Source organism: Archocentrus centrarchus, chromosome 2 (assembly GCF_007364275.1).
Source record: "Archocentrus centrarchus isolate MPI-CPG fArcCen1 chromosome 2, fArcCen1, whole genome shotgun sequence".
Taxonomy (NCBI): domain Eukaryota; kingdom Metazoa; phylum Chordata; class Actinopteri; order Cichliformes; family Cichlidae; genus Archocentrus; species Archocentrus centrarchus.
The window spans coordinates 418,481-433,813 of NC_044347.1; the positions used below are offsets into that span (position 1 = coordinate 418,481).

At 40.0% G+C, this 15,333-nt stretch overlaps 1 protein-coding gene and 1 pseudogene across 1 annotated transcript in view; one reads left to right on the forward strand and one right to left on the reverse strand.

The window, feature by feature from the left end:
- LOC115791158 (NACHT, LRR and PYD domains-containing protein 12-like) overlaps window positions 1–15,333 on the forward strand; it is a 1,329,445-nt pseudogene that overhangs the window by 14,140 nt on the left and 1,299,972 nt on the right.
- The window catches only part of LOC115791215 (NLR family CARD domain-containing protein 3-like), a 59,354-nt gene continuing 56,816 nt past the window's right edge, over window positions 12,796–15,333 (reverse strand). Inside the window, exons 7-8 of the mRNA XM_030745369.1 lie at window positions 13,622–13,668; window positions 12,796–13,446 (exon numbers count right to left, since the gene is read on the reverse strand). Of these exons, the coding sequence (XP_030601229.1) occupies window positions 12,899–13,446; window positions 13,622–13,668 (595 nt within the window). The 3' untranslated portion in view covers window positions 12,796–12,898. The remainder of the gene's footprint in view (window positions 13,447–13,621; window positions 13,669–15,333) is intronic.

Here is a 15,333-nt window from a genome sequence, read left to right on the forward strand (position 1 = left end):
TACATGTCTGTCTCTTTCATTCACAAACACGTTTTCACATTCATGGATTCAATCAGTTGATGTTTGAAACTGTTCTCAATGATTCCTTGTAAACTTCTTCCTCTTCAGTCCTTTAAAGATGGAAGCTGCCATTATTCCAGGATCCACATGTTGTTTTTCTGTCTTTTTCCACTCAAAGCTTCACAGTGAATGTGATATGCCTGGCTTGTTCAGGACATAAAAGACATCTACACAGCAACATTTTTCATCAGCCTCATTTACTAACCACAAACTCAGAAAAAGGAGGGTGAAAGAAACTAATAGTGCTGGTTTATAACCAATATGTGACTTCACTCATAAATAATTACAACACCGTCAAACCAAAACGAAAAGGAAACCTACAATTAATGCCTTAAAGGCACCATCCATGTGAGAAAGAGCTGCCATCTTAGGAGGCAACCAGCATATATGGGCTCCCAAATAGGTGAATTCACTTCCTGATTAGATGGGATAAACTGTTAATTGGGACTGAAGGGAAAAATGTGAATGATGTGCTTAGAGTAGTGGAATATAATGTGTTGACGGTTCGAAGTGTTGTAAGGCGTTCAAGGTAAAGTTAGTGGTAGAATTACAAATAAGGAAGTGAAGTTGTATGATTATGTCATAAATAGTAATGTGTAAATAGAAAATAATTGTTTGTTCATATGCAAGATTTGAATAACAAGATAAAGAGTAGAGGTGCGTGTTGTTTGTTGTCTGTGTTCTCTTTTGGTTTATTATTCAAAAAGCAGGAACCAGGCAGCCCTCCAGGTTGGAAGATCACAAGGCTGGACTGGACCGGAGGTCGGAAACAGGAGATGACCCCTGACAGCTCTAAAGACAGAAGAGAATACATCCACCCTTTTTTTATGATTTTGTGTAACTGTAAGAAAAGTTGGACAGAGGCCATCAGACTTTGTGAACTGATATGGAATTTGTATTAGCGGTCAGGCAGACGTAGTCTGGTTGGAGCTCTGTATTTGACTTCATCCTTTTGATGGGAAAATAAACACAATTGGATATGAATTGAGCGCCTCCTGCATTTTCATTAAAGAACACGCAGGTCTACATATTTGGAATACAGGACCTTGAAAGAAGAAAACCCAACAACCAATACTGACCAGGCCAGAGCCATAACTGGAGATGAAATGACTTTAATAGACTGGTTGAAACAGTAAGCAGGCTGACAGAAAAAACAAAAACATATAGAACTTGATGTGTTCCTGTTGCTTTGACAAAATTACTGTTTTAATTTCAAATATATTGTGGAGTGTGAACCTTTTCTGAGGTAAATTTCACTGCTATGAGTAAAGAAGACAAGTAGATTTTATGGTGGAATGAGGAACCACATGAAAGAATTCAAAGGAAGAGGTTAGCAAAGAAGTGGGGTAATCAAGGAGATGACAAAATTAGACCAGAATACTGGGATGCTACAGATACAGCAAAGTATGCGGTGGCAAAGACAGAGGATAAGGTTTATCGTGTCATGACTGTGATTTCAGACGGCCTCACAATGCAGACTCTCAGATCAAATTCAGTTTATTTTATTTACAGTGATATAGTGAAACAGAAAAAGTCAGTTGTAAATCCACCAGTAGCAGAATCTCCAAGGCAGTTTGGTCCATAGTGTGGTGTATTTTTATCATTTTGACATCAGTATTTACTATCAATATTTTTATATCATGTATTGTTACATATATTAATCACACACACTGGGTCAATGTTCACATTATATATTATTTGTCACCTATATTGTCACTCACACACTGGAACACTGCATGCTTTAGGTGAGTGGAAAGGACTGAGGCCTGCTCAGCCAGGGCCTTGGGTTTTTTCCACTAGTAGAACTGCACTCACTCATATTTAGAGGCTCACCTTTGTACACAGTGCACTTTTGACACAGCACTGCCAGAATGAAGGTCAAGTAGCGGGGAGTGTGTGTGTCCCCCGAAAAGTGAAGTTGAAGTCCCACCTGAGCTACTGTAATAATGTAATGGAGTAAATTTGTGTACTGAGATAAGACCGCCCTAAAAGTGTTTCTAGTAATGTGAAAATATGGACAGAAGGGTGGGGTAGTGCGAGGTGGGAGGTATTTTCACGTGGGAAAGTTGGTTGTTTTGGCAGCCCCCAGAGAACAGTCATGGAGCCATTGCATGAGGATCGAACTGGTATGATACATAGTGGATTGTGAGCATCCTACTATGCCCATTGTTCCTGATAACAGCAGGGGGAGGTGTGAGTTTGGGCAATAAAAGGCGGTGGTAAAGTTGGGAGAGAGCTCCTTTTTTAGCGCACTTTTTGCTCTTTCTCTCTCCCCTTTTGCAGCGGCTCCAAGGCACTTACTCCCGGGAGGGCTTCTTTGCTTTCTTATACTCTGTTAAACTCTGGACTTCTACTTTTCTGCTTTTCCTCTACCACCCTTGCAACGGCACCAAGGCACACACTCTCGGGAGGGCTTTTTGCTTTCTTGTGCTTTGTTTAACTTTGTGCTTCAATAAACCCTGGCAACGAAACCTGCTCATCTCCAGTGAGTTTTTGTAAAGTGTGAAGTTACTATCAAGATGCACTTGTTTTCATTGGTCTCACTTCCGCCTGGTAAGAGGGGCAGCGGGAGAGAGCCGCACCACGACCCGACAATAGCTTCCAGCTACAAGATAGCACTTGAAAGGACAGATCCTCAAACTGCCTTCCCACATGATCACTTACTCTCAGGTCCACACCTCCTGTGCAGAGAAGGAGTTGGAGATTATTAACAGATTTTAAGCTGGAGAGAAGCAACTCTGCAAATACATTAGCACCAACAGATTTAGCCAATAATCTGGGTGCAAATGGATGTCTTCCATCCATCCATCCATCCATCCATCCATCCATTCTCTCCGCTTATCCGGGGCCGGGTCGCAGGGGCAGAGCAGGCCCCCCAGTAATTTCATTACTGGCCATTTCAATCAGTGTTTAGTGCAGTGGTGTTCAGTTCACTGAGCATATACAGAGCGGGCCCGAGGCACAGGCGACATATGCGGCTGCATAGGGTCCCCTGACCACCAGGGGACCCCCAAGCTCGCCCACATTTGCCATGAAACTTTTTTCGTTTGTTTTAATTTTTTACAAATACCAATTTCCTAAAAGAAAGAAGAGACTATTCTAACTGTCCAGATTTGTACACTTGTAAGAACACTAATTTAATGAGTTGGCTACACTCTAATATTTCTGTCTCAGAGTGATGCTGAAAAGCTAATTCGTGCATTTATTACTTCTATGCAGGTGAAACAGGTGACAACACAGGTGAACGAAATATACTGACAAGAAAAGGGGAAGTAAAACCTAAAAACAAAGCACAAGGAACACAAGATCATCAAAATAAAACAGGAAGTGACTAAGCATGACACGAATGTAAACTTAACACAGAGGGATGGTTATATTTATTTGAGCTGTGAGTGTTTAATATCAGGTTGATTTTATGGGAATATGGATCTTCAGATCAATTTGAGAAGTGATTTTGATCATGTTTCACATTTTATCGGGTCATGTAGCATCAGGCACTCGTCTTGGTCTTGGGTCTCGGGTTAGGCGGTCTTGACTACAACACTGCCTTGCCAGGTCCAGCAGCCTTCCTGGGGTTCACTGCCAAGAGCACGCGCCGTACCTCATGCTCCTGGACAGTGAGTGGTGTGAAACTGAAGCCCAGTGGGGGGAGCAGGACTGGAGCAGATGGGTGGTCCTGAGGTGTCTCAAAGCGAGCAAAGAAACAGTTAAGTTCCTCTGCTAGTGACACACTCAGGTCTCCTGCAGTCACATCACAGCCTCTGAAGTTTGTGATGTAGATAAGATAGTAAGATAAGATAGTGTTTATTTGTCACATGCACAGTTATACACAGTACAATGCACAGTGAAATGTATTTTGTACCTGCAACCATATATACACACACATATAAATAAGAAGAATAATGATGTTCTGAATGCCCTGCCACACCTCCCGTGTGTTATTGCTGGACAGATGGGACTCTATTCTCCTGTAGTCCACCTTGGCTTTTTTAATTCCTCTTTTCAGGTCAGCTCGAGCAGCACTGTACAGAACTTTGTTGCCTGACCTGAAGGCGGCATCGCAGGTTTTGAGGAGTGAACGGACCTGGCTGTTCATCCAGGGTTTCTGGATTCTGAATTCCATTATTGTCTCATTTTCTAATCTGCTGAATTGTGAATTTTCAAACTGAGTATTAGTTTTGTAGTTTTTAGCACCATTTCCCTTCAGTAGCGTGATCTAGATTGTATTGGACTCATGAAAATTTGGAACAGAAAGCGCAGACTCCAAAACTTTCCAAAAGTACAAACTGCCATGAAACACAGGCTTGAGACAAAGACATGCTTCACATGTGATGATGATTCATGTGATGCTTTTTCCTGCTTTCAGTCTTCCAAGGAAGTTTCCAGACCAAACAAACTGGAAACTGCCTGCAGCATAGTTTCAGCTGGCAGCACTCCTCATCTTTGTGAAGCACCAATGATCACAACAACAGGTCTATATAAGTACACACATCAGGAGTCTAGCTTCCAAAACTGAGTGATTCACACTTTAATTCAGACTTTTAAAAGGTGTCAGAGTTACTTTGTCTAAAGGAAAAAACACTTCACTCTGCTCTATCAGTGGCTGCCACACCTGAATGAGCAGCTGTCAGCACAGGAATGTACAGTTAAACTGAACACAGCCACATAAAGAAATGCTTCAGGCTTCTTGGACTGAAGCCCTGCTGGACTGATGTCTCTGTGCTCCTGAGGTTCTTTTTGGCCCACATGGAACCGTCAGCTTGAGTGAGCTGCCACATCTCAGCATGGGTGTGGACTCAAACATCAAAAGGACAGAACACATATTCTGCTCCTTAAAGAAGCTGTCTCATACATGGACTGTTGAGTATTTTATAAGTATATCATGCACCTGCCCTCTGGCAGGCGCTACAGGTGCATCAAAGCCAGAACAAACAGACTCAGGAACAGTTTCTTCGCCAGAGCAATCACCACCCTGAACTCACACACTCACTCACTGTAACTGTGCAACACCCACATCTCTGTGCAATATTATATTATTCATACTGAACAATATCTAATATTCCTATATTGTGTAATATCCAGTATTCATTCACTAGTGCAATATTCATTCACCAAGTGCAATATTCATCATCTTCATTATTATATGTATACACGCATTTACTTTCTTACAATGTACAGATGCACCAATGTAGGTATGTATGTATATATTTTTATACATTCTATTTTTTGTATATTTTACACATTGTTTATTTTCTGTATATCTCTTGATCATATTGATTATACTAGATTATAATATTTTTATAATATTTTTATTTTCATTTAGAGAGTTTGATTTTCTGTTACATGGCACTGAACAGGAGTGGCCCTCCAATCTCATTGTACATCCTGTATAATGACAATAAAGGCATTCTATTCTATTCTATTCTATTCTATTCTATTCTTTGGCTGATGACCTACTTCTGTCATGGTCCTGGGCTGTGTGCCCAGCTTTTTGTGTTTAGTTTTGTTTTTGCTGAGTTTTGTTATGTCCTGGTTTATTGTGGTTTACATTTTGATTCCTAGTTCCCTTTATCCCTATGTCTCCCCTGTGTCTGTGTTCCTGTGTCTGTTTTGTTCTTTTGTCATGTCCCTCACCTCCTGTGTTTTCATATTGTGTTTTATTCCCAGTGTTGTCTAGTCAGTGTTTCTGCCCCATGTCTGTGTCTCTCTTTGTCTGTTTGCCTGTGCCTTGGTCCCTGTTGAATTTTTGGTGTGCCAGTCTCCCATGTCTAGTCTGCGTGTACCTTGTTTAGTGACTTCTTGTTTTATTTTGACAGTCTTGTGTTCCCCGTGCTTTGTGTTTAGTTTTGCTTCCCCTGTTATCAGTTTCATTTGTTTCACATGCTGTTTTTTCTTTGTCACAAGCTTTTAATAAATCATGCTCCAGTTCACTCAATGTCTGTCGAGTTCTGCATATTGAGTCCAATCCCGCCTCCCATGCAGCACCTCATGACAACTTCAGTCTGAAATGTGTTGTGTTTATTGTTACTGTGTTTTTTTTTTGTAATGGAACCACACTTAAAACACTTTAATTTAAAAATGAAAACATTATATTAAAGAATCAGAAGAATTATGTGTACACGGTCAATCGGTTCAGGCAGACACAGCCATCCCAGCAGCACGCCATGGCACCCCCCCCACCCCCAAGATTCTAGCTAACCATAACATTTTTATACTGCCACTATCTACAAGCAAAACAGATACACTGAGCTGCAGGTTGGCCGTCGTCATTGGTCCGTCCAGTGGCTGGCTCACATGACTCAGATTTCTTCCATCATCGATAGAAGCTCTGTACAAAAAGCACTGCCCTGATGTTTCCCTAATCATTACAGGACAGTTTTATCCAGTTTAATAACAGGACATGGTGACATTTACTCTACTGTACGTCTTAATTGTACATACTGTGGCAAAACCTTCAAGGATAAGATAAATATTTTTTCATCTAAGACTGTAAAAGTCATAAATAAGATAAACATGTCTCCCAAAGCCCGTGAAGTTTGTCTGGCACTATCTGTCTGCTCTCTGTCTAATGTATTTGTTTAATTGTCTATTATTCGCTTCAGCCACTGCTCATTAATTAATTTCCTGGAGTTTACTATTAATCATTTGTCATTGAGTAAGAAATAAACCACAATAGTATCATCATCATTCAGTGATGCTGAAACGTTAATTGATGCATTTATTACTTCTAGGCTGGATTATTGTAATTCATTATTATCAGGCTGTCCTAAAAGCTCCCTGAAAAGCCTTCAGCTGATCCAAATTGCTGCAGCTAGAGTACTGACAGGGACTAGAAAGAGAGAGCAGATTTCTCCCATATTGGCTTCTCTTCATTGGCTCCCTGTTAAATCTAGAATAGAATTTAAAATTCTTCTCCTCACATACAAGGTCTTGAATAATCAGGCACCATCTTATCTCAAAGACCTCATAGTACCATATCACCCCAACAGAGCACTTCTCTCTCAGACTGCTGGCTTACTTGTGGTTCCTAGGATACTTAAGAGTAGAATGGGAGGCAGAGCCTTCAGCTTTCAGGCGCCTCTTCTGTGGAACCAGCTCCCAGCTTGGATTCAGGAGACAGACACCCTCTCTATTTTTAAGATTAGGCTTAAAACTTTCCTTTATGATAAAGCTTATAGTTAGAGCTGGAAAAGGTGACCCTGAACCATCCCTTAGTTATGCTGCTATAGGCCTAGTCTGCTGGGGGGTTCCCACAATGCACTGTTTCTTTTCATTCACCTTATTTACTTTGTTTATACTCCACTCTGCATTTAATCATTAGTTATTATTAATACAGTGACTTGCAAAAGTATTCATACCCCTTGAACTTTTCCATATTTTGTCACATTACAACCACAAACATACATATATTTCACTGGAATTTAATGTGAAAGACCAACACAAAGTGGTTACAATTGTGAAGTGGAAAGAAAATTATACATGATTCAAAACATTTTTTACAAATAAAAAACTGAAAAGTGCGGTTTTTAAAGCCTGTCATGTCTGGCAGTTTTTGCAATCGGAATATGATCCAAATGCTCTGGTGTACCAAACATATTTGCTTTTCCAAGAATAGCTCTCTAAGTTTTCCAATAGGCTACTCTTGTTAATGTTTTTATTTTAATTAAATTTTATTTATTTACACCAGGCCTGACAGGTAGAAAGGAAAGAGTAGGAAAAGTGAGAAAGAGAAAAAAACCAAAGGGGAGAAAAGAATAATCAAAGAATGATACATATATACACACACACAATTCCACGTCTATACATATGCGTATACATATACACACACACACACACACACACAATCCAGCTGTTGCTTGCAATAATGTGTGTATGTGCCTCTGTCATAGAATGTACTCACCAATGGGGGCAACGGTCTTTCACATTAAATTCCAGTGAAATATATTTATGTTTATGGTTGTAATGTGACAAAATATGGAAAAGTTCAAGGGGCATGAATACTTTTGCAAGCCACTGTATTTGTCTCTCTTCCACAGTGTGTCTTTTGTCCTGTCTCTCTCCCCCCTCAGCAGATGACCCCCCCTCCCTGAGCCTGGTTCTGCTGGAGGTTTCTTCCTGTTAAAAGGGAGTTTTTTCTTCCCACTGTCACCAAGTGCTGCTCATAGGGGGTCGTTTTGACTGTTGGGTTTTCTCTGTATTATTGTAGGGTCTTTACCCACAATACAAAGCGCCTTGAGGTGACTGTTTGTTGTGATTTGGCGCTATATTAAAAAAAAATTGAATTGAACGGATATTTGTGTGTCTGCTTTCAACAATCAGATCCTTAGAGATTATTTGAAAAGTGGATCAACTGCTATCACCAAATGAAGCATCTAACTCAAGAACAGTTTCTTCACCAGAGCAATCACCACCCTGAACTCACACACTCACCCACTGTAACTGTGCAACACCCACATCTCTGTGCAATATTATATTATTCATACTGAACAATATCTATCACTCCTATATTGTGTAATATCCAGTATTCATTCACTAGTGCAATATTCATTCACCAAGTGCAATATTCATCATCTTCATTATTATATGTATACACGCATTTACTTTCTTACAATGTACAGATGCACCAATGTAGGTATGTATGTATATATTTTATACATTCTATTTTTTGTATATTTTACACATTGTTTATTTTCTGTATATCTCTTGATCATATTGATTACACTAGATTATAATATTTTTATAATATTTCTATTTTTATTTTAGAGAGTTTGATTTTCTGTTACATGGCACTGAACAGGAGTGGCCCTCCAATCTCATTGTACATCCTGTATAATGACAACAAAGGCATTCTATTCTATTCTATTCTAAACCTGCACTGGAATCACACACATTGTTTTTCCAGTGTAATGGAAGTTGCAGAGGAATGGCCCAGAAGAGAACCAAAGACTAAGTGTTGGCATTGCTGAGGATTAATTTTATAGAAAATTGACATAAAAACCCCAAGCATGGACACAGATTCACTTAGCTGCTGCTTAAAGTCTTCATCAGAAGACACACTTCTCATGGTGCTTTTCACATTGTTTGCTCCACATTGTCTTTGAAATGCAAGAGTTAACAAAGCAAATCCAGCAAATACACTTTTATCTGTAAGTTTGACACATCTTAGCACATTAAATGCTCTTCTGTCAGATGCTGCTGGTGTGTTAGTTATGCACAAGGTCTTCTTTTGTGTCAAAGTCCTGTCAGCCTGAGGGCTGCAGATATCCATCTGTCCTGCTCTAATAAACCCAAATTCCAGGAACACTTTCTTTAGACCTGTTCCATTTTATTCATATAGCACCAGTTAGCAGTCAACAGATCCTGTCTCAGGGCACTGTATACTGTAAGGTGAAGACCCTACAGGTTTAATCTAGGACAAATGTTCACTCACACTCTTTGATGAAGTGAATGCAATTTGGTGGTCAAAAGTGAGGTTTTGACCATAACTCACTACACATGTATAGTGTGGCATTAATGGACAAACTGTTAGGATTTATTTTTATCACCCAATACTGACATTTAAAGTTATTATTCCTACTTCTGTTTATTTGCAACTAAACTGCTTTCTACACTGTAATAAATGCATATTGTGTGTCTAAAAGTAGCAGGAAGATTTGAGGCCTGTTTGAGTTGCTCTTATTTGTGTTCAGGGCCCCAGAGGCTCTGCTACCCCTCCCTAACAGTCTGCTGTGGCCAAGCAGGCCCTCTCAGACCATCCTCAAAGCATACTCATCTTCTGCTCTAGCCCCGTGATGAACCTGTTGCTCATTCAAATTCATGCTTAGGGGTCTCAGCTCATAAAGCTGTCCCTTTTTGAGTTCATGTATAGGACACCAGTCATCCTGTTTGCCCATTTTTTGATTTATACTGGTTATAGGGATAAATCTGTCCAGTGGACCTAGCCGTAGGCTAACTTGCTTATGTAGCACAGCCAAAGACTTTGGAAATGCAAATCAAGAAAGTGTAAATCTGTCCATGCAACAAGTCTGGGGGCAAAATGGGCCCCACTTTCTCCATCATATCTGGTCAGTGTAAGTGTGCGCAGTTGTAAATCCTTCTCCAAGAGTGCCATAGGATGACTTCAAGGAGGTTGTTGCTGACAATTACTGTGATGAATTTTTCTTACTGTCTTGTTGATGTATTGAAAATGCTCCGGGATGTTTGTGCCCTTTCAGATAATGACAGTAGAATTAATGACAGTTTCTAATGAATGTTTGTAAATCGCTGACTGTGCACAAAACCTTAGACAAAGAACGGCAGAGAGTATATAAGTGGATGGGTGGCAGTAGTTGGAGCAGTGTACGTGTGGTGTGGGTGCTGTTGCTGTCCGTTCTTCTCTTGCTAACTGCTAAGGCACAAACTCCCGGGAGGCTTCTGCTTGCTTTTGCTTTTTGTAACTTTGTCTGTTAATAAACCTTGGTAACAAAACCTGCCCATCTCCAGTGATTTTTTAAGGAGTCTTGCTCTCCTGCTGAGGAGCCATCTCGCTCCATTGGGGCTATTTTTCTCCTGCAAAAAGGGGAACGGGAGTGTCGGGCCTCGAATCTAACAAAACATGGATGTAAACTGTAACTTAACAGTTTGCCTGTGGTAAAATGCAAAGTAGTGACTCTAGCTTAAATATCTTCTGCATATTGTTAATTAAAATTATATCATTGTTTGTCAGGTATCCTGTTTGATTAAAAAAAAAACACTTTTCAGGCCACTTGTATGTGTTTATGTGAACAAACTGATTTCAGGAAAATAAAAATACAAAAAAATTATAGACTGTTAGTTTTTTTTATTCATGTATTGGTTATTTAGTCATTATATCATGAGACAATACATCAGTCTAGAGATGATGCTGTCATATTTTCTGATAGATTCTGAGGTGAAGAAAATAAAGGAATGTTTAACATTAAATGTACCAGTTATAAAATGTATCAGTGTTGTTATTTACTAAGTACAGATTTTAACAAAGATGAAGAATTTTTTGAACAAATGCTGTAAAGGTTGTAATTCTTCAGAAATGTATTTTAAAGCATATAAAAAGTGTCATTAATTAGTTAACTTGAAAGTAACTGTCTGTTAATGGTAATATAAACATGATTTTCAATTTTACAATTAATAGAAGTATTCATTAAATTGTATAAAAAATATTCTGTAAATAAATGGAAATTTCTGTTTTAGAGTTGACAGAAATGTATGTAAATAGTACAGAGATATACTGTAAAATCTGCAGAATTTTCTGTTTTACTATTTATGGAAAAGTCCATGAAATTTCCCTAGAAAAACAAAAAATGTCCTGGCAGAAATGAATGAATGAATGAAGGTTTTATTGCCATGTGGGTGAACAGGTTCACACATTGGAAATTGCAATTAACAAAGCACCCATCCAAGAATACAACAAACACAAACACAACACGGGGGGACAGGTGTCCTGAGGTTATGCAGCCGACTTGCAGCGCTACCTTTACAGTTCCCCAAAAAAAGAAAACAACACACATCATGGGGTAGTTAGGTTAAAAAAAAGTCATCTGGTACAGTGCTCGAAAAGAGCACCATACCAGGGTCCAAAAAAACCACCTTAGCAAAGCATATTTGCACATTTAAAGCCAGAATAGCAGCGGTGGGTAAGGTCAGGTCAGGAGGGGATGCAGACGGAGACGAGAGGGTGGGGGCATTGTGGAGCCAGATACCAGCTCCTAGCCAAAACAGTTCGCTGATAGTGATGGAAGTTCATCAGCAGCCGTGGTACACCAGATCCAGCTTCACAAATCACAAAGAGTGGGGGGGGCAACTGTCCCACATAGTCCTGGAGAGATATGGTTGCCAGCCAAGGCCGGCAGGGGAGCCGAATCCTGATAATGCAGATGTTGTTTTGGAACAGGCTGCTTGTTTTTTCCCAACAGCCTTCAGTCTCACTGGGAACCATTCAGTAATCCAATATTCCAAATTCATTAGTTACCGTCCTCACTGTGCAGAACCGAACCTTATCTCCAGATCTAACCCCTCTCTAACCATTACCAGTTTTTTAAGGATTTTTTTTTTTTTTTTTTTTTACAGTATAGCCTTTAATTGTACACAAAATATACTCTAAATAAATGGAATTTTCCATTTTAGAGTTAATGTAAATGTCCATAAATAATCCAGAATATACAGTGTAAATCTGCAGAATTTTCGGTTTTATAATTTACGGAAAAGTCTGTGAAATTTCCATAGAAAACTAGAAAATATCCTGAAAGTTACCTTGAGATTTTCCATTATGGATTTTCTTTTTTTTAACAATTTGGTTAAAACTGCATTAAAAAAATTTAGTCAAAATTGAAAATGAAATGTGCTCTTATTGTGAAAAGGTGCTCCTGCTGAGAGCTTCCTTCCTGTCCTGCTTCCATCACAGCTTCCAAAAATGAGTCCAACAGTAAGAGCATGTGGAGAGGTTGGAAAAATGGCATTAAGAAAGAGAAATCAAAGATTTGGATTGATTTGAATGAGCTCAGACTGGTTGAAAATGCAGAGGAGCTGGTTGTGAAGTGAGCTTCAGAGAAACACAACATCCTGATATTCACTGTGAAGCTTTGAGTGGAAAAAGACAGAAAAACAACATGTGGATCCTGGAATAATGGCAGCTTCCATCTTTGAAGGACTGAAGAGGAAGAAGTTTACAAGGAATCATTGAGAACAGTTTCAAACATCAACTGATTGAATCCATGAATGTGAAAACGTGTTTGTGAGTGAAAGAGACAGACATGTACAGACTGAACTATCTGTTCAACAGTCAGAGTGTTTCTCTAACAGGAGGACGCTCTTTATACTCAGCTCAGCACAGAGAGGCTGAGGAACCAGGAACCAAGAACATAAATCCAGGATAAAGAGGTTCAGTGAATGTGGTGTTGAAGGTGTGGAGGTGGATCAGAGTGTCAGAGGAGACTCTGTAGAAGGACAGAGTGCCAGCAGGACAGTCCACATACACTGCTACTCTGTTAGAGCCAGAGGAGGAGGAGGAGGAGGAGGAGGAGGAGGAGGAGGAGATGGATGTTTCTCTGTTACTGTGCCAAACACAGTAATGATTATCAGAGCAGCTCAGACTCCAGGACTGATCATTGTGTCCAAACAAACACTCATCACCGCCTCCTTTCCTTCTGATTCTTCTGTAACTCACTGATATATAAACGTTTCCTCTCCATTCGACCTCCCAGTAACAGCGACCAGTCAGACCATCTCTGCACAGCAGCTGAGGAAGATCAAACCTGTCTGGATGATCAGGATATGACTGAACCTTCTTCACATATGTCACCTTCCTGTTGTTGTCAGACAGTTGTAGCTTTGTGTTCACTGTGTTTGTGTCGATTGTGAGTTGACAGGAATCTGATGGAGAGAACAAACACAATCCAGCTGCAGTTATTGATCCATCATCTGTTCATTGATTGACACTTTGATGATGACTCCTGACATCAGAGATGTGAATGAGTGATGTGACAGTTTGAAGATGGTTGAATGTGTGCTGCTTTGTTTTCATCAATCACATTAAAAACACACTTACACTTCCTCAGACCTGGGCTCAGCCATCGCACTCCAGCAGGCTCCGCCCTGAAAGGAGGAGGGGGGTCAGAGGTTATTTCCTGTCTTTCTCTGAGCGTCTGCGTCTCTGTTTTCTACATGTTTTTGTTCTGGCTCGGCCGCACGGCTAATTTCCCTTTAGGGCCGATGAAAGTGAAGCTGCGAGCACCATGAGGGATGACCGCATCATTGAACTGTTCTCAGATCAGCATCAAAACCCTGCAGCTGCAGGTCTGACCCGGCTACAGGCAGAGGCAGTGATGGCCAGTGGGAGCCTGTTTGAACACTTTGGAGTTCATTCTTTGAAGCTTTCAGTCTGGATGTTGTTGATGAGAAAGAAAGCATTCAAATGCAGCACTGGGCTCATCAAACTTCTTCTCCATCATTAAGTAGAGGAAAAGAAGTGACAGAGTCACAGCTGTGCTTCAGAGGCACACACACACTTGAAGATGTCTGACCTTTGAATATGACAAGTATAGGAAAATGATCCACGGATCAAGGAGATCAGATCCTGTGGATTAGTCTGCAGCACCATCAGATTGTTTTCCTGTTTTTGTCTCAAAGTGTCCTTTATACAGTCAGAAAGGCACAAAAGTCAAGAGGATTTAACCCAACAGCTGAAATGATGTTAGAACAGAGGATGTCCACGTGTTGGGCTCTTTGTCTTTCAGCAGTGCTTCACAGGATCTTCCAGTTACACATTGTTTTCACACTGGAACAACATTTGAATCTTCATTTGAACATCAATTCAAAATGACTCATTGAAGGGAATTTGCAGCTTTTGTCTTCCAGCTGAGAACTTAGAAGATCTGCAAACTGCACAAGGTTGTTAAAAGACTTGAAGCTGGAAATTAGCTCAAAATGGAAAACTGGCTCTGAAATCTGAGACTACATCACGCAGAATAATCACAGCAAGAAGAACAACTTCCTCTGTGGAGCTCAGGGGTGGCAAGTCTGTCATTATCGACTTCATCAACTCCAACCAAATTAGCTTTTTACTAGCAGAATCCTGGTTAAATTCTGGTGACTTTGTGAGATTACTGAAGAAATGTATGAATCTGTCAGCCTGCACATAAATTCTTCGCCTCTGACTGGTTCTGTCCTTTTTTTTTTTAGAAAAGCAATTGTACAACATCTTCTGAAAAAACCCCACTGGATCGTTTCTCCAGGGACCTAAAAACAATTGTTGCTGAACAATTAATAGCTTTATTACAGTTTTTCTCAATTGCCAAAACACTAAACCCTGTTGTCTGAACGAAATGCTCAGTGCCCTGAACCCATTTATTGAAATGGTCACCTTTATGGCAGAACCTTTAGCACTTTTCACCTTGTTAGACACAACTTGCAAACATATTTTCACCCACTAAAACACATTTTGCACTGTAATGCACTTGGGTTGCATAATGGTAAGCACAGGTAGCAAAAGTGAAACTCAGTGAAAGCACAGGTGTCTCAACTTAAACACAGCAACTCAAAACTGATCACACATGTGGCTGATGATGTGAAGAAACCAATATAAGCCAGTACAAGGAGCCCCAGTCATTGAGGTTTCACTATCCAACATGGCACCTCATGGCAAAGAACTCTCTGTGGATCTTAAAAGATGAATTGTTGCTCTACATGAAGACTGTTATATAAGCTGCACACAGACTACTGTTCATTGTGTAAAAGTGTCATTTTGTCAGTGTTGTCCCA